Source organism: Hypanus sabinus, chromosome 2 (genome assembly GCF_030144855.1).
Source record: "Hypanus sabinus isolate sHypSab1 chromosome 2, sHypSab1.hap1, whole genome shotgun sequence".
In the NCBI taxonomy this organism is placed as follows: Eukaryota; Metazoa; Chordata; class Chondrichthyes; order Myliobatiformes; family Dasyatidae; genus Hypanus; species Hypanus sabinus.
The window spans coordinates 38,640,619-38,663,933 of NC_082707.1; the positions used below are offsets into that span (position 1 = coordinate 38,640,619).

At 34.9% G+C, this 23,315-nt stretch overlaps 1 protein-coding gene across 1 annotated transcript in view; it reads right to left on the minus strand.

Moving 5' to 3' along the window:
- Positions 1-7,913: 7,913 nt before the first annotated feature.
- LOC132403417 (mucin-3B-like) overlaps positions 7,914-23,315 on the minus strand; it is a 190,493-nt gene continuing 175,091 nt past the window's right edge. The window contains exons 89-110 of the mRNA XM_059986826.1: positions 22,813-22,938; positions 22,158-22,283; positions 21,516-21,641; positions 20,873-20,998; positions 20,230-20,355; positions 19,576-19,701; positions 18,290-18,415; positions 17,635-17,760; positions 16,991-17,116; positions 16,347-16,472; positions 15,704-15,829; positions 15,061-15,186; positions 14,407-14,532; positions 13,762-13,887; positions 13,119-13,244; positions 12,476-12,601; positions 11,831-11,956; positions 10,548-10,673; positions 9,905-10,030; positions 9,262-9,387; positions 8,619-8,744; positions 7,914-8,093 (exon numbers count right to left, since the gene is read on the minus strand). Coding sequence (XP_059842809.1) covers positions 7,914-8,093; positions 8,619-8,744; positions 9,262-9,387; positions 9,905-10,030; positions 10,548-10,673; positions 11,831-11,956; positions 12,476-12,601; positions 13,119-13,244; positions 13,762-13,887; positions 14,407-14,532; positions 15,061-15,186; positions 15,704-15,829; positions 16,347-16,472; positions 16,991-17,116; positions 17,635-17,760; positions 18,290-18,415; positions 19,576-19,701; positions 20,230-20,355; positions 20,873-20,998; positions 21,516-21,641; positions 22,158-22,283; positions 22,813-22,938 — 2,826 coding nt within the window. The remainder of the gene's footprint in view (positions 8,094-8,618; positions 8,745-9,261; positions 9,388-9,904; positions 10,031-10,547; positions 10,674-11,830; positions 11,957-12,475; positions 12,602-13,118; positions 13,245-13,761; positions 13,888-14,406; positions 14,533-15,060; positions 15,187-15,703; positions 15,830-16,346; positions 16,473-16,990; positions 17,117-17,634; positions 17,761-18,289; positions 18,416-19,575; positions 19,702-20,229; positions 20,356-20,872; positions 20,999-21,515; positions 21,642-22,157; positions 22,284-22,812; positions 22,939-23,315) is intronic.

Sequence of the window (23,315 nt, forward strand, 5' to 3'; positions counted from 1 at the left end):
TTTCAGTGGAATAAAGGAAATTACAATGGCATGAGAGGGGGACTGGCCAAAGTTGACTAGAAAGGGACACTAGCAGGAAGGACAGCACAGCAGCAATGCCTGGAGTTTCTACAAAAAAATGAGGGAAGTGCAAGACATATATATTCCAAATAAGAAGTAATTTTTGAATGGACGAAGGACACTACCGTGGCTGACAAGTGCAGTCAAAACCAAAATAAAAGCAAAAGAGAGGGCATACAAGGAAGGCAAAACTAGTGGGAAGATAGAGGATTGGGAAGCTTTTAAAATCTTGCAGAAGGATACTAAGAAGGTCATTAGGAATGAAAAGATAAATTGTGAAAGGAAGTGTCAGGGTAAATATCTGCAGTGAAAATTATGACTGAAAAGGTGCTCAGGAAGCTTAATGGTCTGATGGTGTATAGATCTCTTGGACCCTTGGGTTCTGAAAGAAATAGCTAGAGAGATTGCGGAGGCATTAACGATGATCTTTCAAGAATCGATAGGTTCTGGCATTGTACCAGAAGACTGGAAAATTGCAAATGTTACTCCGTTATTTAAGAAGGGTAGGAGGCAGCAAAAAGGAAACTATAGATCTGTTACCCTGACATCAATGGTTGGAAACTTGTTGGAATTGATAGTTAGAGATAGGATTATGGCATACCTGGAGGCACATGACAAGAAAGGCCAAAGCCAGAATTGTTTCCTGAAAGGAAAATCCTGCCTGACTAACCTACTGCGATTTATTGAGAAAATTACAAACAGGATAGACAAAGGAGATGCAGCAGATATGTGAACTTGGATTTTCAGAAGGCCTTTAACAAGTTGCTGCACATGAGTCTGCTTAGCAAGATAAAACCCCATGGAATTACAAGGAAGTTACTAGCGTGGGTGGAGCATTGGCTGATCGACAGAAAACAGAGAGTCGGAATAAAGGGATCCTATTCTGGCTGGCTGCCAGTTACCAATGGAGTTCCACAGGGGTCGGTGTTGGGACCGCTGCTTTTTACGATATATGTCAATAATTTGGACTAAGGTATTAAGGGATTTGTGTCTAAATTTGCCAATGATACAAAAACAGGTGGCAGAAGGGTAGTGTAGAGGAAACAGAGAGCCTACAGAGAGACATAGATAGCTCAGGGGAATGGACAAAGAAGTGGCAAATGAAATACAATGTTGGAAAATGTATGGTCATGCACTTTGGTGGAAGAAATAAACGGGCAGACCATTATTTGGATGGGAGTGAATTCAAAATGCAGAGATGTATAGGGACGTGGGAGTCCTTGTGCAGGATACCCTAAAGGCTCAGCTCTAGGTTCAGTCAGTGGTGAAGAATGCAAATGCAAACTTGGCATTCATTTCCAGAGGTATAGAATATAAGAGCAGACATGCAATATTGAGGCTCTATAAGGCACTTGTGAGACTGCACTTAGAGTATTGTGTGCAGTTTTGTGCTCCTTATTTTACAAAGGATATACTGATATTGGAGAGGTTTCAGAGAAGACTCAGAAGAATGATTCCAGGAATGAAAGGGCTACTGTATGAGGAACATCTGGCAGCTCTTTGGCTGTATTTCCTGGAGTTCAGGAAAATGAGAGATGATCTCAAAGTAACATTCTGAATGTTTAAAGTCCTGAACAGATATGGCAAAGTTATTTCCCATAGTTAGGGGAGTCCAGGACAAGAGGGCATGACTTCAGGATTGAAGGACATCTATTTAGATCAGAGATGCAGTGAAATTATTTTAGTCAGATGGTGGTAAATCTATGGAATTTGTTGCCATGAGCGGCTGTGGAGGCCAAGTCATTGGGTGCATTTAAGGCAGAGATAGATAGGTTCTTAATTAACCAGGGCATCAAAGGGTATGGGGTGAAGGCAGTGGAGTGGGGTTAGCTGGAAGAATTGGATCAGCTCAGGATTAAATGGTGGTGCAGACTTGATGGGCTGAATGGCCTATTTCTTTCCTGTATCTTATGGTCTCATATTAATATAACCAATATTTACTCATGAGCATGTCAGAACAGCCAATTTAAATACCATTTAGGAAATCTGAAAAAAAATACATTTGGAACAGATTACACCATCACAAAGAGAAGTATTAGTGATGTTGATGCTGAAACCTGGATTACAATGACACACGAAGCTTCCAATTGTGTTGTTGCAGACTTGCTGACAGATTGGTATGTTGGTTGCACATTCATCAATGTCTATAGCATAAAAGCAATGACATCTCAATTTCTTCTTAAATCAATTTTGTCTGTTGCCTTTGCCAAGTAAAACTCTGCTTCTTAATATCATCAAGAACTATTGAGCTCCCAATATGAACTTATAGACACAATACAATAATTACACCTGCCCATCTAAAAGTATTTATTTGACTTAGCATGCCATAACCAATAGTGTGCATGAATCTTTTGGCCATGTTGATTATTACTATGAAAGGAAATTCAAGTTTTAAATCACCATTGGAACAATTGAAACAATAGTGAAAAGTGGAAGTTCAAGTTTTGGAGTTTACAGATTCACATAAAAATAGTATAAATTTGTCTTCCTTCTGATAATAGACCTGATCCCCAACAATTAATATTCCTTCTGCTCTACTCTAAAAGAAAACCTCTGGGATGATGACTCTGACATAATGAATCAATTTTCTTTTCCATTCATTATCAAGGTGACTGAACAACAGCTGATTTACTGGGCACAATCAACTGGAGATGGCAGAAATTTCCAAACTGAGAAGCGTTACATTTGCAAGTTCCTACCATCATAAACTGAAGGTTTGGTTACATTGGTACAACACTGTAGTACCACAAATGATATCCTGTTTCTTGTCCAGTATTAATGTGACCAAAATTTATTTCTGAGCATGTCAGAATGGTTACTTCACATATCATTAAACAAATCTGAGAAAATATTCCTTTGAAAAACATTGCACCATCATAAAGCTAAACATTGGAGATGCTGATGCTGAAGTCTGAATCACAACTACACAAGGAGCTTCCAAAAGTGTTGGTGCAGACTTGTTGACAGTCTGATGTGTTGCTTGTACATTCATCACTATCTATAGGAAAATAAGTGAATGACATATCCCACATTTTCTACACTTTTGTCTTTGACCTGCAGTACACTGCAGGAAGGACTGGTCTTCACAATATTAATGACTGACATCAAAGTTGATTCAAGTTTACAAACACTTTAGTGAAATGGTGGAATGCTTAAAAACTGAACATATTATTTAAATTTCAGAGAGTGACATGTTAAAAAAAACTACAGAATAATGACCCTAAAATGCAGCATTTTGCCTTAATTTTGTAATTAATATTGTGGCAAATGTATCTGTTTATTTTCTCCTCTGTAATACCACATGTCAGTGTCATCCAATGATAAGGTAACTAAGCTTTATTTCTGGAGCTCATCAGTTTAAAATGTCAGACAGAATAACACAATAAATATTATTACACATATCTGAGAAAATATGTGTTTGGAAATCATCCCCACCATCACAAAGTGAAGTATTGTTCACATTGATGCTGAAGCCTGGATTACAACTGCATGTGAAGCTTCCGATTGCGTTGTTGCAGATTTGCTGACAGTTTGATGTGTTGGTTGCACATTCGTCGATGTCTGCAGTAAAAGAAGGACCAAATTTCAATCACTTTTATCAAATCACTAATGTGTCTTTTGTCTTTGCCAAGTGAAACATTATTTCTTAATATCATCAAGTTTCTGATGTGACATTACGGATGCAGGACAATCAGTTAATCTGCCTTTCTCAATATTAACTGATTTTTTATCAACAGCAGGCAGATTAGTGCTCTTTACAAAACTTTTTAATTTTTTCTCTCTTCCCTGCACAATCATTACTGTCTGCCCAACATTCTCTTTGTATGTGCCCTACTTTGCTGCAGTATTTGCAATTTTTTCATTGACCTGATATATGTAAACACCTGCCTCAACAATGATACAATTTGTTCGTCCACGCAGATTTCAATATGAACGATGCAATTCTGTTCATGCTCACTTTCATTCCTGAATGCAACTCAATTGTATGTCGGTCTGCTGTATCCATTGACACAGCAAATTCAACTGCTCTTTTAAATGCCATCTGAAGACAAAAAATTTCTGTCATTGACAGTTGATTTCTTGTCTCTTAGTACATTTGAGTTTCTGACATGTCCTTATCGACCCACAGTAATGAATATAGATGTTACTCTTTACTTTTTTGACAATGCATAAAATAACCACAAGCATTCATGAAACGATTAGCTAAGCTGATCATTAACATGACTGAACATACAACTAATAAACCAGCTTTGGTACATGTGAAGGAATATTTAAAATGCAAGTTCATCAATTGGTATTCACAGATTCACATGTAAACATTTTGCTGCTAGATCATTGTGAAGAAAATATCTTTGATCACTAACTTTTAATAGCACTTCTACTTCAGAAAATCTTTACAACAACAGCTTTGAGAGAGTGAATGGACATTCTATTCCATTTATTTTCAAGACAACGGAACTTTATTTCCTTTCAGTGAAATAGTCATCAAGTATTGGAGGGAATTGTCACTGCGAATTCCTACTATCACAAGTCAAACAGCAGGTTGCATTGGTATAAATGATTTTATTTTTCATCCAATACTAATGTAAATAAAATTAATTTCAGAATATTCAAGATATGACACTTCCAATATTATTTCAAAAATCTGAGAAAATTGTTATCAGAAAAATATCTCACCATTGCAAAGCAAACTATTGTTGATGTTGATGCTGAAGCCTGGATTACAACCGCAGACGAAGCTTCCAATTGTGTTGTTGCAGATTTGTTGACAGTTTGATGTGTTGGTTGCACATTCGTCAATGTCTGCAGGGAAAACAGAAGATGTCATATCAAGCGTATGCTTAGCATTAGCTGAAGCTCTGACCAAGAATTTCAGGAAAGACAGTACAGTAGTAATACGAAGTGTGGAGTAGAGCTACTCAGAAATATTTCCCTGTCGTTATAAACATTGCCAAATCAGTGTCTGTGGCACACTTCACTATAATGAACATCAAACTTAAGTATCAAACTTTACTCCAGTTTACAAACTTTTGAAGAAGCGGCAGCATTTCAAATAATACAATTATTATAAAGTGAAGGTATATTATGTAAACTTCACATGGTGTCGTGTACTAATTGTAGAATAACCACGATAAGAGAGAGCTTTTGAAATTGATTTTTCTATCATTACTTCTGAGGTAACATTATGCCTACATTGTATTAGTAGAGATACTAATATCCTTTATCATCCAATATTAATATAAGCAATATTTAGTCATTAGCAAGTCAGAACAGCCAATTTAAATACCATATAGGAAATCTGAAAAAAAATATACATTTGGAACACATCCCACCATCACAAAGAGAAGTATTAGTGATGTTGATGCTGAAGCCTGGATTACAATCACACACGAAGCTTCCGATTGTGTTGTTGCAGATTTGCTGACAGTCTGATGTGTTGGTTGCACATTCATCAATGTCTACAGGAAAAGAAGAACCAAATTTCAATCAATTGTCTCAAATACTCTAATGTCTCTTTTGTTTTTGCCATGTGAAACATTATTTCTTAATAGCATCAAATACCAGTGTCTGATGTGACATTATGGACACAGGACAATCAGTATATCTGCCTTTCTCAATGTTACCTGATTTTGCATCATCAACAACAGGCAGATTAGCGCTCCATTCAAAACTGCAACTTGACTTTTTAATTTGTTTGCTCATTCCTGCAACGTCCATTTATTTCTGTCTGCCCAACGATCTCATTGCATGCTCCCTAAGATGCTGCAACGTTTGCAAGTTTCACCATTCAATGATCTGGTTTATGTAAGCCAATGTCTCAACAGTGACACTATTTATTCGGCCAGGCAGGTTTCTCTTTTTGACAATGCAATTCTGTTTACACTCACTTTCAATCCTGCCTGCAACTTACTTTCATTAGGGTCTGCTGTTTCCATCGATACAGTAATTTCAGCTGCTCTTTCAACTGTAAGGTTAATATCAAATAAGGACAATATCATTTTTCTTTGCCAGCTGAATCCTCGTCTCTTTCTACGTCTGAGTTCCTGACGAGTCCTTACAGTCCCACGGTACTGAATATTGTTGCCTTTCTATATTTATTTTGCAATGCATAAAATAACCACCATCGTTTATGATACCCATGGCTAAGCCGATCATTGCCATGACAGAACATTCAAGTATAAATCAGCATTTACTACAATTGAAATGGAAGTTCATCAATTGGTATTCGCAGATTCACATCTAATCTTTATGCTGCTAGATCACTCTATGGAAAATATCGTTAAACACTAACTTTTAATAGCCGTTCTACTGTAGAAAATCTCTGCAGTGACGGCTTTGAGATAATGAATGGAGATTCAATTCCAGTTATCAAGATGACTGAAGTTTGTTTTCTTTCAAGGAAATAATCATCTTGAACTGGAGGCAATTGTCAAACTCAGTAACATAGTATTTGTGAATTCCTACCATCACAAATTGAAAGGCAGGTTGTGTTGGTACAAATGATTTCTTTTTTCATCCAATAGTAATGTGAACAAATTTCATTTCAGAACGTGTAAGAGATGACACTTTCAATATAATTTCAAGGATCTTGAGAAAATAGTTATCAGGAAAATTTATTACCATCACAAAGGGAATTATCGGTGATGTTGATGCTGAAACCTGTATTGCAATCACACACGAAGCTTCCGATTGTGTTGTTGCAGATTTGCTGACAGTTTGATGTGTTGGTTGCACATTCATCAATGTCTGGAAGGAAAAGAAGAAAATGATATATAGTATATATATGAAACATCTGCCTTTGATGTACGAGAGATTTCAGAAAGTTCTCGAAAGTGGGAACACGCGGTATGGTGTTATAGCACTCCTATATATTTTTCTGTCATTACAAAACTAACCAAATAACAGCGAGTATAAAGCACTTTAAAATGTCAATAAATGGCATCGTATTTTCTTGATATTTTCAATTCTTTGTTGAAATTGTGCAATTATTATAAACTGCAGGTATGTATATTATGTAAATCTCACATGGTAGCATGGAGTAATTGTAGAATAAACACCATACGAATTAGCATTTCAAGTTGATTTTTATATCATGAATTCTGACAACAAAATTACTGCTACACTGCAGTAGCAGAGATACAAAATGATTTCCATTATTGTCCAATATTTATATAACCAATGTTCACTCGTGAGTATGTCAGAACAGCAAATTTATATACCATTTAATAAATCTGAAAAAAAAAACGTTTGGAAAACAACCCACCATCACAAAGTGAAGTATTGTTGACATTGATGCTGAAACCTGGATTACAACCGCACACAAAGCTTCCGATTGTGTTGTTGCAGATTTGTTGACAGTTTGATGTGTTGGTTGCACATTCATCGATGTCTGCAGGGAAACGAGAAGATGTCATATCAAGCGCATGCTTAGCATTAGCTGATACTCTGACCAAGAATTTCGGAAAAGACAGTACAGTAGTAATACAAAGTGTGGAGTATAGCTACTCAGAAATATTTCCCTGTCATTATAAACATTGCCAAATCAGTGTCTGTGGCACACTTCACTATAATGAACATCACACTTTACTCCAGATTATAAAATTTTGAAGAAGTGTGAGAATTTCAAATTATAGAATTATTATAAAGAGAAGGTGCATTCTGTAAACTTCACATGGTGTCGTGTACTAATTGTAGAATAACCACAATAAGAGAGAGCTTTTGAAATTGATTTTGCTATCATTACTTCTGAGGTAAAATTGTGCCTACATTGTATTAGTAGAGATACTAATGTCCTTTAACATCCAATATTAATATAAGCAATATTTAGTCATCAGCAAGTCAGAACTGCCAATTTAAATACCATATAGGAAATCTGATAAAAAAAATACATTTGCAACACAACCCACCATCACAAAGTGAAGTATTGTTGACATTGATGCTGAAACCTGGATTGCAACCGCACACAAAGCTTCCGATTGTGTTGTTGCAGATTTGTTGACAGCTTGATGTGTTGGTTGCACATTCGTCAATGTCTGCAGGGAAAACAGAATTTGTCATATCAAGCACATGCTTAGCGTTAGCTGATACTCTGACAAAGAATTTCAGGAACGACAGTACAGTAGTAATACAAAGTGTAGAGTTGAGATACTCAGAAATATTTCCCTGTCATTATAAACATTGCCAAATCAGTGTCTGTGGCATACTTCACTATAATGAACATCAAACTTAAGTATCAAACTTTACTCCAGTTTACAAACTTTTGAAGAAGCGGCAGCATTTCAAATAATACAATTATTATAAAGTGAAGGTGCATTCTATAAACTTCACATGGTGTCGTGTACTATTGTAGAATAACCACGATAAGAGAGAGCATTTGAAATTGATTTTTCTATCATTACTTCTGAGGTAAAATTATGCCTACATTGTATTAGTAGATATACTAATATCCTTTATCATCCAATATTAATATAAGCAATATTTATCAGCAAGTCAGAACAGCCAATTTAAATACCATATAGGAAATCTGAAAAAAAAAATACATTTGCAACACAACCCACCATCACAAAGAGAAGTATTAGTGATGTTGATGCTGAAGCCTGGATTGCAACCGCACACAAAGCTTCCGATTGTGTTGTTGCAGGTTTGCTGACAGTTTGATGTGTTGGTTGCACATTCATCGATGTCTGGAAGTAAAAGAAGAAAATGATATATAGTATATATGTGAAACATCTGGCTTTGATGTACAAGAGATTTCAGAAGGTTCTGGACAGTGGGGACACGTTGTATGGTGATATAGCACTCCTATATATTTTTCTGTCATTACAAAACTAACCAAATAACAGCGAGTATGAAGCACTTTAAAATGTCAATAAATGGCATCGTATTTACTTGATATTTTCAATCCTTTGTTGAAATTGTGCAATTATTATAAACTGCAGGTATGTATATTATGTAAATCTCACATGGTAGCATGGAGTAATTGTAGAATAAACACCATACGAATTAGCATTTCAAGTTGATTTTTATGTCATGAATTCTGACAACAAAATTACTGCTACACTGCAGTAGCAGAGATACAAAATGATTTCCATTATTGTCCAATATTTATATAACCAATGTTCACTCGTGAGTATGTCAGAACAGCAAATTTATATACCATTTAATATCTCTGAAGAAAAATTTGTTTGGAACACAACCCACCATCACAAAGAGAAGTATTGTTGAAATTGATGCTGAAGCCTGGATTACAATCACACACGAAGCTTCCGATTGTGTTGTTGCAGATTTGTTGGCAGTTTGATGTGTTGGTTGCACATTCGTCAATGTCTGCAGGGAAAAGAGAAGATGTCATATCAAGCGCATGCTTAGCATTAGCTGATACTCTGACCAAGAATTTCAGGAAAGACAGTACAGTAGTAATACAAAGTGTAGAGTAGAGATACTCAGAAATATTTCCCTGTCATTATAAACATTGCCAAATCAGTGCCTGTGGCACACTTCACTAGAATGAACATCACACTTTACTCCAGTTTACAAAATTTTGAAGAAGCGTGAGAATTTCAAATTATAGAATTATTATAAAGAGAAGGTGCATTCTGTAAACTTCACATGGTGTCGTGTACTAATTGTAGAATAACCACAATAAGAGAGAGCTTTTGAAATTGATTTTGCTATCATTACTTCTGAGGTAAAATTGCGCCTACATTGTATTAGTAGAGATACTAATGTCCTTTACCATCCAATATTAATATAAGCAATATTTAGTCATCAGCAAGTCAGAACTGCCAATTTAAATACCATATAGGAAATCTGAAAAAAAAAATACATTTGCAACACAACCCACCATCACAAAGTGAAGTATTGTTGACATTGATGCTGAAGCCTGGATTACAACCGCACACAAAGCTTCCGATTGTGTTGTTGCAGATTTGTTGACAGTTTGATGTGTTGGTTGCACATTCATCGATGTCTGGAAGTCAAAGAAGAAAATGATATATAGTATATATGTGAAACATCTGGCTTTGATGTACGAGAGATTTCAAAAGGTTCTGGACAGTGGGAACACGCTGAATGGTGATATAGCACTCCTATATGTTTTTCTGTCATTACAAAACTAACCAAATAACAGCCAGAATGACGCACTTTAAAATGTCAATAAATGGCATCGTATTTACTTGATATTTTCAATTCTTTGTTGAAATTGTGCAATTATTATAAACTGCAGGTATGTATATTATGTAAATCTCACATGGTAGCATGGAGTAATTGTAGAATAAACACCATACAAATTAGCATTTCAAGTTGATTTTTATGTCATGAATTCTGACAACAAAATTACTGCTACACTGCAGTAGCAGAGATACAAAATGATTTCCATTATTGTCCAATATTTTTATAACCAATGTTCACTCGTGAGTATGTCAGAACAGCAAATTTATGTACCATTTAATAAATCTGAAAAAAAAAACGTTTGGGACACAACCCACCATCACAAAGTGAAGTATTGTTGACATTGATGCTGAAACCTGGATTGCAACTGCACACAAAGCTTCCGATTGTGTTGTTGCAGATTTGTTGACAGCTTGATGTGTTGGTTGCACATTCATCGATGTCTGCAGGGAAACGAGAAGATGTCATATCAAGCGCATGCTTAGCATTAGCTGATACTCTGACAAAGAATTTCAGGAACGGCAGTACAGTAGTAATACAAAGTGTAGAGTAGAGATACTCAGAAATATTTCCCTGTTATTATAAACATTGCCAAATCAGTGTCTGTGGCATACTTCACTATAATGAACATCAAACTTTACTCCAGTTTACAAACTTTTGAAGAAGCAGCAGCATTTCAAATAATACAATTATTATAAAGTGAAGGTGCATTCTATAAACTTCACATGGTGTCGTGTACTATTGTAGAATAACCACGATAAGAGAGAGCATTTGAAATTGATTTTTCTATCATTACGTCTGAGGTAAAATTATGCCTACATTGTATTAGTAGATATACTAATATCCTTTATCTTCCAATATTAATATAAGCAATTTTTAGTCATCAGCAAGTCAGAACAGCCAATTTAAATACCATATAGGAAATCTGAAAAAAAATATACATTTGGAACACATCCCACCATCACAAAGAGAAGTATTAGTGATGTTGATGCTGAAGCCTGGATTACAATCACACACAAAGCTTCCGATTGTGTTGTTGCAGGTTTGCTGACAGTTTGATGTGTTGGTTGCACATTCATCGATGTCTGGATGTAAAAGAAGAAAATGATATATAGTATATATGTGAAACATCTACCTTTGATGTACGAGAGATTTCAGAAGGTTCTGGACAGTGGGAACACGTTGTATGGTGATATTGCACTCCTATATATTTTTCTGTCATTACAAAACTAACCAAATAACAGCGAGTATGAAGCACTTTAAAATGTCAATAAATGGCATCGTATTTTCTTGATATTTTCAATCCTTTGTTGAAATTGTGCAATTATTATAAACTGCAGGTATGTATATTATGTAAATCTCACATGGTAGCATTAGTAATTGTAGAATAAACACCATACGAATTAGCATTTCAAGTTGATTTTTATGTCATGAATTCTGACAACAAAATTACTGCTACACTGCAGTAGCAGAGATACAAAATGATTTCCATTATTGTCCAATATTTATATAACCAATGTTCACTCGTGAGTATGTCAGAACAGCAAATTTATGTACCATTTAATAAATCTGAAAAAAAAACGTTTGGAACACAACCCACCATCACAAAGTGAAGTATTGTTGACATTGATGCTGAAACCTGGATTACAACCGCACACAAAGCTTCCGATTGTGTTGTTGCAGATTTGTTGACAGTTTGATGTGTTGGTTGCACATTCATCGATGTCTGCAGGGAAACGAGAAGATGTCATATCAAGCGCATGCTTAGCATTAGCTGATACTCTGACCAAGAATTTCGGAAAAGACAATACAGTAGTAATACAAAGTGTGGAGTATAGCTACTCAGAAATATTTCCCTGTCATTATAAACATTGCCAAATCAGTGCCTGTGGCACACTTCACTATAATGAACATCACACTTTACTCCAGATTATAAAATTTTGAAGAAGCGTGAGAATTTCAAATTATAGAATTATTATAAAGAGAAGGTGCATTCTGCAAACTTCACATGGTGTCGTGTACTAATTGTAGAGTAACCACAATAAGAGAGAGCTTTTGAAATTGATTTTGCTATCATTACTTCTGAGGTAAAATTGTGCCTACATTGTATTAGTAGAGATACTAATGTCCTTTACCATCCAATATTAATATAAGCAATATTTAGTCATCAGCAAGTCAGAACTGCCAATTTAAATACGATATAGGAAATCTGAAAAAAAACAAATACATTTGCAACACAACCCACCATCACAAAGTGAAGTATTGTTGACATTGATGCTGAAGCCAGGATTGCAACCGCACACAAAGCTTCCGATTGTGTTGTTGCAGATTTGTTGACAGTTTGATGTGTTGGTTGCACATTCGTCAATGTCTGTAGGGAAAACAGAATTTGTCATATCAAGCACATGCTTAGCGTTAGCTGATACTCTGACAAAGAATTTCAGGAACGACAGTACAGTAGTAATACAAAGTGTAGAGTAGAGATACTCAGAAATATTTCCCTGTCATTATAAACATTGCCAAATCAGTGCCTGTGGCACACTTCACTATAATGAACATCACACTTTACTCCAGTTTACAAAATTTTGAAGAAGCGTGAGAATGTCAAATTATAGAATTATTATAAGGAGAAGGTGCATTCTGTAAACTTCACATGGTGTCGTGTACTAATTGTAGAATAACCACAATAAGAGAGAGCTTTTGAAATTGATTTTGCTATCATTACTTCTGAGGTAAAATTGCGCCTACATTGTATTAGTAGAGATACTAATGTCCTTTACCATCCAATATTAATATAAGCAATATTTAGTCATCAGCAAGTCAGAACTGCCAATTTAAATACCATATAGGAAATCTGAAAAAAAAAATACATTTGCAACACAACCCACCATCACAAAGTGAAGTATTGTTGACATTGATGCTGAAGCCTGGATTACAACCGCACACAAAGCTTCCGATTGTGTTGTTGCAGATTTGTTGACAGTTTGATGTGTTGGTTGCACATTCATCGATGTCTGGAAGTCAAAGAAGAAAATGATATATAGTATATATGTGAAACATCTGGCTCTGATGTACGAGAGATTTCAAAAGGTTCTGGACAGTGGGAACACGCTGAATGGTGATATAGCACTCCTATATGTTTTTCTGTCATTACAAAACTAACCAAATAACAGCCAGAATGACGCACTTTAAAATGTCAATAAATGGCATCGTATTTACTTGATATTTTCAATTCTTTGTTGAAATTGTGCAATTATTATAAACTGCAGGTATGTATATTATGTAAATCTCACATGGTAGCATGGAGTAATTGTAGAATAAACACCATACGAATTAGCATTTCAAGTTGATTTTTATGTCATGAATTCTGACAACAAAATTACTGCTACACTGCAGTAGCAGAGATACAAAATGATTTCCATTATTGTCCAATATTTATATAACCAATGTTCACTCGTGAGTATGTCAGAACAGCAAATTTATATACAATTTAATAAATCTGAAAAAAAAAGCGTTTGGAACACAACCCACCATCACATAGTGAAGTATTGTTGACATTGATGCTGAAGCCTGGATTACAATCACACACAAAGCTTCCGATTGTGTTGTTGCAGGTTTGTTGACAGTTTGATGTGTTGGTTGCACATTCATCGATGTCTGCAGGGAAACGAGAAGATGTCATATCAAGCGCATGCTTAGCATTAGCTGATACTCTGACCAAGAATTTCGGAAAAGACAATACAGTAGTAATACAAAGTGTGGAGTATAGCTACTCAGAAATATTTCCCTGTCATTATAAACATTGCCAAATCAGTGCCTGTGGCACACTTCACTATAATGAACATCACACTTTACTCCAGATTATAAAATTTTGAAGAAGCGTGAGAATTTCAAATTATAGAATTATTATAAAGAGAAGGTGCATTCTGCAAACTTCACATGGTGTCGTGTACTAATTGTAGAGTAACCACAATAAGAGAGAGCTTTTGAAATTGATTTTGCTATCATTACTTCTGAGGTAAAATTGTGCCTACATTGTATTAGTAGAGATACTAATGTCCTTTACCATCCAATATTAATATAAGCAATATTTAGTCATCAGCAAGTCAGAACTGCCAATTTAAATACGATATAGGAAATCTGAAAAAAAACAAATACATTTGCAACACAACCCACCATCACAAAGTGAAGTATTGTTGACATTGATGCTGAAGCCAGGATTGCAACCGCACACAAAGCTTCCGATTGTGTTGTTGCAGATTTGTTGACAGTTTGATGTGTTGGTTGCACATTCGTCAATGTCTGTAGGGAAAACAGAATTTGTCATATCAAGCACATGCTTAGCGTTAGCTGATACTCTGACAAAGAATTTCAGGAACGACAGTACAGTAGTAATACAAAGTGTAGAGTAGAGATACTCAGAAATATTTCCCTGTCATTATAAACATTGCCAAATCAGTGTCTGTGGCATACTTCACTATAATGAACATCAAACTTAAGTATCAAACTTTACTCCAGTTTACAAACTTTTGAAGAAGCGGCAGCATTTCAAATAATACAATTATTATAAAGTGAAGGTGCATTCTATAACTTCACATGGTGTCGTGTACTATTGTAGAATAACCACGATAAGAGAGAGCATTTGAAATTGATTTTTCTATCATTACATCTGAGGTAAAATTATGCCTACATTGTATTAGTAGATATACTAATATCCTTTATCTTCCAATATTAATATAAGCAATTTTTAGTCATCAGCAAGTCAGAACAGCCAATTTAAATACCATATAGGAAATCTGAAAAAAAATATACATTTGGAACACAACCCACCATCACAAAGAGAAGTATTAGTGATGTTGATGTTGAAGCCTGGATTACAATCACACACAAAGCTTCCGATTGTGTTGTTGCAGGTTTGCTGACAGTTTGATGTGTTGGTTGCACATTCATCGATGTCTGGATGTAAAAGAAGAAAATGATATATAGTATATATGTGAAACATCTACCTTCGATGTACGAGAGATTTCAGAAGGTGCTGGACAGTGGGAACACGTTGTATGGTGATATAGCACTCCTATATATTTTTCTGTCATTACAAAACTAACCAAATAACAGCGAGTATGAAGCACTTTAAAATGTCAATAAATGGCATCGTATTTTCTTGATATTTTCAATCCTTTGTTGAAATTGTGCAATTATTATATACTGCAGGTATGTATATTATGTAAATCTCACATGGTAGCATGGAGTAATTGTAGAATAAACACCATACGAATTAGCATTTCAAGTTGATTTTTATGTCATGAATTCTGACAACAAAATTACTGCTACACTGCAGTAGCAGAGATACAAAATGATTTCCATTATTGTCCAATATTTATATAACCAATGTTCACTCGTGAGTATGTCAGAACAGCAAATTTATATACAATTTAATAAATCTGAAAAAAAAAGCGTTTGGAACACAACCCACCATCACATAGTGAAGTATTGTTGACATTGATGCTGAAGCCTGGATTACAATCACACACAAAGCTTCCGATTGTGTTGTTGCAGGTTTGTTGACAGTTTGATGTGTTGGTTGCACATTCATCGATGTCTGGAAGTCAAAGAAGAAAATGATATATAGTATATATGTGAAACATCTGGCTTTGATGTACGAGAGATTTCAAAAGGTTCTGGACAGTGGGAACACGCTGTATGGTGTTATAGCACTCCTATATATTTTTCTGTCATTACAAAACTAACCAAATAACAGCCAGAATGACGCACTTTAAAATGTCAATAAATGGCATCGTATTTTCTTGATATTTTCAATCCTTTGTTGAAATTGTGCAATTATTATATACTGCAGGTATGTATATTATGTAAATCTCACATGGTAGCATGGAGTAATTGTAGAATAAACACCATACGAATTAGCATTTCAAGTTGATTTTTATGTCATGAATTCTGACAACAAAATTACTGCTACACTGCAGTAGCAGAGATACAAAATGATTTCCATTATTGTCCAATATTTATATAACCGATGTTCACTCGTGAGTACGTCAGAACAGCAAATTTATATACCATTTAATAAATCTGAAAAAAAAAACGTTTGGAACACAACCCACCATCACAAAGTGAAGTATTGTTGACATTGATGCTGAAACCTGGATTGCAACCGCACACAAAGCTTCCGATTGTGTTGTTGCAGATTTGTTGACAGTTTGATGTGTTGGTTGCACATTCATCGATGTCTGAAGGGAAAAGAGAAGATGTCATATCAAGCGCATTCTTAGCATTAGCTGATACTCTGACAAAGAATTTCGGAAAAGACAATACAGTAGTAATACAAAGTGTGGAACTATAGCTACTCAGAAATATTTCCCTGTCATTATAAACATTGCCAAATCAGTGCCTGTGGCACACTTCACTATAATGAACATCACACTTTACTCCAGTTTACAAAATTTTGAAGAAGCGTGAGAATGTCAAATTATAGAATTATTATAAGGAGAAGGTGCATTCTGTAAACTTCACATGGTGTCGTGTACTAATTGTAGAATAACCACAATAAGAGAGAGCTTTTGAAATTGATTTTGCTATCATTACTTCTGAGGTAAAATTGCGCCTACATTGTATTAGTAGAGATACTAATGTCCTTTACCATCCAATATTAATATAAGCAATATTTAGTCATCAGCAAGTCAGAACTGCCAATTTAAATACCATATAGGAAATCTGAAAAAAAAAATACATTTGCAACACAACCCACCATCACAAAGTGAAGTATTGTTGACATTGATGCTGAAGCCTGGATTACAACCGCACACAAAGCTTCCGATTGTGTTGTTGCAGATTTGTTGACAGTTTGATGTGTTGGTTGCACATTCATCGATGTCTGGAAGTCAAAGAAGAAAATGATATATAGTATATATGTGAAACATCTGGCTTTGATGTACGAGAGATTTCAAAAGGTTCTGGACAGTGGGAACACGCTGAATGGTGATATAGCGCTCCTATATGTTTTTCTGTCATTACAAAACTAACCAAATAACAGCCAGAATGACGCACTTTAAAATGTCAATAAATGGCATCGTATTTACTTGATATTTTCAATTCTTTGTTGAAATTGTGCAATTATTATAAACTGCAGGTATGTATATTATGTAAATCTCACATGGTAGCATGGAGTAATTGTAGAATAAACACCATACGAATTAGCATTTCAAGTTGATTTTTATGTCATGAATTCTGACAACAAAATTACTGCTACACTGCAGTAGCAGAGATACAAAATGATTTCCATTATTGTCCAATATTTTTATAACCAATGTTCACTCGTGAGTATGTCAGAACAGCAAATTTATGTACCATTTAATAAATCTGAAAAAAAAAAACGTTTGGAACACAACCCACCATCACAAAGTGAAGTATTGTTGACATTGATGCTGAAACCTGGATTGCAACTGCACACAAAGCTTCCGATTGTGTTGTTGCAGATTTGTTGACAGCTTGATGTGTTGGTTGCACATTCATCGATGTCTGCAGGGAAACGAGAAGATGTCATATCAAGCGCATGCTTAGCATTAGCTGATACTCTGACAAAGAATTTCAGGAACGGCAGTACAGTAGTAATACAAAGTGTAGAGTAGAGATACTCAGAAATATTTCCCTGTCATTATAAACATTGCCAAATCAGTGTCTGTGGCATACTTCACTATAATGAACATCAAACTTAAGTATCAAACTTTACTCCAGTTTACAAACTTTTGAAGAAGCGGCAGCATTTCAAATAATACAATTATTATAAAGTGAAGGTGCATTCTATAAACTTCACATGGTGTCGTGTACTATTGTAGAATAACCACGATAAGAGAGAGCATTTGAAATTGATTTTTCTATCATTACGTCTGAGGTAAAATTATGCCTACATTGTATTAGTAGATATACTAATATCCTTTATCATCCAATATTAATATAAGCAATATTTAGTCATCAGCAAGTCAGAACAGCCAATTTAAATACCATATAGGAAATCTGAAAAAAAATATACATTTGGAGCACAACCCACCATCACAAAGAGAAGTATTAGTGATGTTGATGCTGAAGCCTGGATTACAATCACACACAAAGCTTCCGATTGTGTTGTTGCAGGTTTGCTGACAGTTTGATGTGTTGGTTGCACATTCATCGATGTCTGGATGTAAAAGAAGAAAATGATATATAGTATATATGTGAAACATCTACCTTTGATGTACGAGAGATTTCAGAAGGTTCTGGATAGTGGGAACACGTTGTATGGTGATATTGCACTCCTATATATTTTTCTGTCATTACAAAACTAACCAAATAACAGCGAGTATGAAGCACTTTAAAATGTCAATAAATGGCATCGTATTTTCTTGATATTTTCAATCCTTTGTTGAAGTTGTGCAATTATTATAAACTGCAGGTATGTATATTATGTAAATCTCACATGGTAGCATTAGTAATTGTAGAATAAACACCATACGAATTAGCATTTCAAGTTGATTTTTATGTCATGAATTCTGACAACAAAATTACTGCTACACTGCAGTAGCAGAGATACAAAATGATTTCCATTATTGTCCAATATTTATATAACCAATGTTCACTCGTGAGTATGTCAGAACAGCAAATTTATGTACCATTTAATAAATCTGAAAAAAAAACGTTTGGAACACAACCCACCATCACAAAGTGAAGTATTGTTGACATTGATGCTGAAACCTGGATTACAACCGCACACAAAGCTTCCGATTGTGTTGTTGCAGATTTGTTGACAGTTTGATGTGTTGGTTGCACATTCATCGATGTCTGCAGGGAAACGAGAAGATGTCATATCAAGCGCATGCTTAGCATTAGCTGATACTCTGACCAAGAATTTCGGAAAAGACAATACAGTAGTAATACAAAGTGTGGAGTATAGCTACTCAGAAATATTTCCCTGTCATTATAAACATTGCCAAATCAGTGCCTGTGGCACACTTCACTATAATGAACATCACACTTTACTCCAGATTATAAAATTTTGAAGAAGCGTGAGAATTTCAAATTATAGAATTATTATAAAGAGAAGGTGCATTCTGCAAACTTCACATGGTGTCGTGTACTAATTGTAGAGTAACCACAATAAGATAGAGCTTTTGAAATTGATTTTGCTATCATTACTTCTGAGGTAAAATTGTGCCTACATTGTATTAGTAGAGATACTAATGTCCTTTACCATCCAATATTAATATAAGCAATATTTAGTCATCAGCAAGTCAGAACTGCCAATTTAAATACGATATAGGAAATCTGAAAAAAAACAAATACATTTGCAACACAACCCACCATCACAAAGTGAAGTATTGTTGACATTGATGCTGAAGCCAGGATTGCAACCGCACACAAAGCTTCCGATTGTGTTGTTGCAGATTTGTTGACAGTTTGATGTGTTGGTTGCACATTCGTCAATGTCTGTAGGGAAAACAGAATTTGTCATATCAAGCACATGCTTAGCGTTAGCTGATACTCTGACAAAGAATTTCAGGAACGACAGTACAGTAGTAATACAAAGTGTAGAGTAGAGATACTCAGAAATATTTCCCTGTCATTATAAACATTGCCAAATCAGTGTCTGTGGCATACTTCACTATAATGAACATCAAACTTAAGTATCAAACTTTACTCCAGTTTACAAACTTTTGAAGAAGCGGCAGCATTTCAAATAATACAATTATTATAAAGTGAAGGTGCATTCTATAACTTCACATGGTGTCGTGTACTATTGTAGAATAACCACGATAAGAGAGAGCATTTGAAATTGATTTTTCTATCATTACATCTGAGGTAAAATTATGCCTACATTGTATTAGTAGATATACTAATATCCTTTATCTTCCAATATTAATATAAGCAATTTTTAGTCATCAGCAAGTCAGAACAGCCAATTTAAATACCATATAGGAAATCTGAAAAAAAATATACATTTGGAACACAACCCACCATCACAAAGAGAAGTATTAGTGATGTTGATGTTGAAGCCTGGATTACAATCACACACAAAGCTTCCGATTGTGTTGTTGCAGGTTTGCTGACAGTTTGATGTGTTGGTTGCACATTCATCGATGTCTGGATGTAAAAGAAGAAAATGATATATAGTATATATGTGAAACATCTACCTTCGATGTACGAGAGATTTCAGAAGGTGCTGGACAGTGGGAACACGTTGTATGGTGATATAGCACTCCTATATATTTTTCTGTCATTACAAAACTAACCAAATAACAGCGAGTATGAAGCACTTTAAAATGTCAATAAATGGCATCGTATTTTCTTGATATTTTCAATCCTTTGTTGAAATTGTGCAATTATTATATACTGCAGGTATGTATATTATGTAAATCTCACATGGTAGCATGGAGTAATTGTAGAATAAACACCATACGAATTAGCATTTCAAGTTGATTTTTATGTCATGAATTCTGACAACAAAATTACTGCTACACTGCAGTAGCAGAGATACAAAATGATTTCCATTATTGTCCAATATTTATATAACCAATGTTCACTCGTGAGTATGTCAGAACAGCAAATTTATATACAATTTAATAAATCTGAAAAAAAAAGCGTTTGGAACACAACCCACCATCACATAGTGAAGTATTGTTGACATTGATGCTGAAGCCTGGATTACAATCACACACAAAGCTTCCGATTGTGTTGTTGCAGGTTTGTTGACAGTTTGATGTGTTGGTTGCACATTCATCGATGTCTGGAAGTCAAAGAAGAAAATGATATATAGTATATATGTGAAACATCTGGCTTTGATGTACGAGAGATTTCAAAAGGTTCTGGACAGTGGGAACACGCTGTATGGTGTTATAGCACTCCTATATATTTTTCTGTCATTACAAAACTAACCAAATAACAGCCAGAATGACGCACTTTAAAATGTCAATAAATGGCATCGTATTTTCTTGATATTTTCAATCCTTTGTTGAAATTGTGCAATTATTATATACTGCAGGTATGTATATTATGTAAATCTCACATGGTAGCATGGAGTAATTGTAGAATAAACACCATACGAATTAGCATTTCAAGTTGATTTTTATGTCATGAATTCTGACAACAAAATTACTGCTACACTGCAGTAGCAGAGATACAAAATGATTTCCATTATTGTCCAATATTTATATAACCGATGTTCACTCGTGAGTACGTCAGAACAGCAAATTTATATACCATTTAATAAATCTGAAAAAAGAAACGTTTGGAACACAACCCACCATCACAAAGTGAAGTATTGTTGACATTGATGCTGAAACCTGGATTGCAACCGCACACAAAGCTTCCGATTGTGTTGTTGCAGATTTGTTGACAGTTTGATGTGTTGGTTGCACATTCATCGATGTCTGTAGGGAAAAGAGAAGATGTCATATCAAGCGCATGCTTAGCATTCGCTGATACTCTGACAAAGAATTTCGGAAAAGAAAATACAGTAGTAATACAAAGTGTGGAAGTATAGCTACTCAGAAATATTTCCCTGTCATTATAAACATTGCCAAATCAGTGCCTGTGGCACACTTCACTATAATGAACATCACACTTTACTCCAGTTTACAAAATTTTGAAGAAGCGTGAGAATGTCAAATTATAGAATTATTATAAGGAGAAGGTGCATTCTGTAAACTTCACATGGTGTCGTGTACTAATTGTAGAATAACCACAATAAGAGAGAGCTTTTGAAATTGATTTTGCTATCATTACTTCTGAGGTAAAATTGTGCCTACATTGTATTAGTAGAGATACTAATGTCCTTTACCATCCAATATTAATATAAGCAATATTTAGTCATCAGCTAGTCAGAACTGCCAATTTAAATACCATATAGGAAATCTGAAAAAAAATACATTTGCAAGACAACCCACCATCACAAAGTGAAGTATTGTTGACATTGATGCTGAAACCTGCATTGCAACCGCACACAAAGCTTCCGATTGTGTTGTTGCAGATTTGTTGACAGTTTGATGTGTTGGTTGCACATTCGTCAATGTCTGCAGGGAAAACAGAATTTGTCATATCAAGCACATGCTTAGCGTTAGCTGATACTCTGACAAAGAATTTCAGGAACGACAGTACAGTAGTAATACAAAGTGTAGAGTAGAGATACTCAGAAATATTTCCCTGTCATTATAAACATTGCCAAATCAGTGTCTGTGGCATACTTCACTATAATGAACATCAAACTTAAGTATCAAACTTTACTCCAGTTTACAAACTTTTGAAGAAGCGGCAGCATTTCAAATAATACAATTATTATAAAGTGAAGGTGCATTCTATAAACTTCACATGGTGTCGTGTACTATTGTAGAATAACCACGATAAGAGAGAGCATTTGAAATTGATTTTTCTATCATTACATCTGAGGTAAAATTATGCCTACATTGTATTAGTAGATATACTAATATCCTTTATCATCCAATATTAATATAAGCAATTTTTAGTCATCAGCAAGTCAGAACAGCCAATTTAAATACCGTATAGGAAATCTGAAAAAAAATATACATTTGGAACACAACCCACCCTCACAAAGAGAAGTATTAGTGATGTTGATGCTGAAGCCTGGATTACAATCACACACAAAGCTTCCGATTGTGTTGTTGCAGGTTTGCTGACAGTTTGATGTGTTGGTTGCACATTCATCGATGTCTGGATGTAAAAGAAGAAAATGATATATAGTATATATGTGAAACATCTACCTTTGATGTACGAGAGATTTCAGAAGGTTCTGGACAGTGGGAACACGTTGTATGGTGATATAGCACTCCGATATATTTTTCTGTCATTACAAAACTAACCAAATAACAGCGAGTATGAAGCACTTTAAAATGTCAATAAATGGCATCGTATTTTCTTGATATTTTCAATTCTTTGTTGAAATTGTGCAATTATTATAAACTGCAGGTATGTATATTATGTAAATCTCACATGGTAGCATGGAGTAATTGTAGAATAAACACCATACGAATTAGCATTTCAAGTTGATTTTTATGTCATGAATTCTGACAACAAAATTACTGCTACAC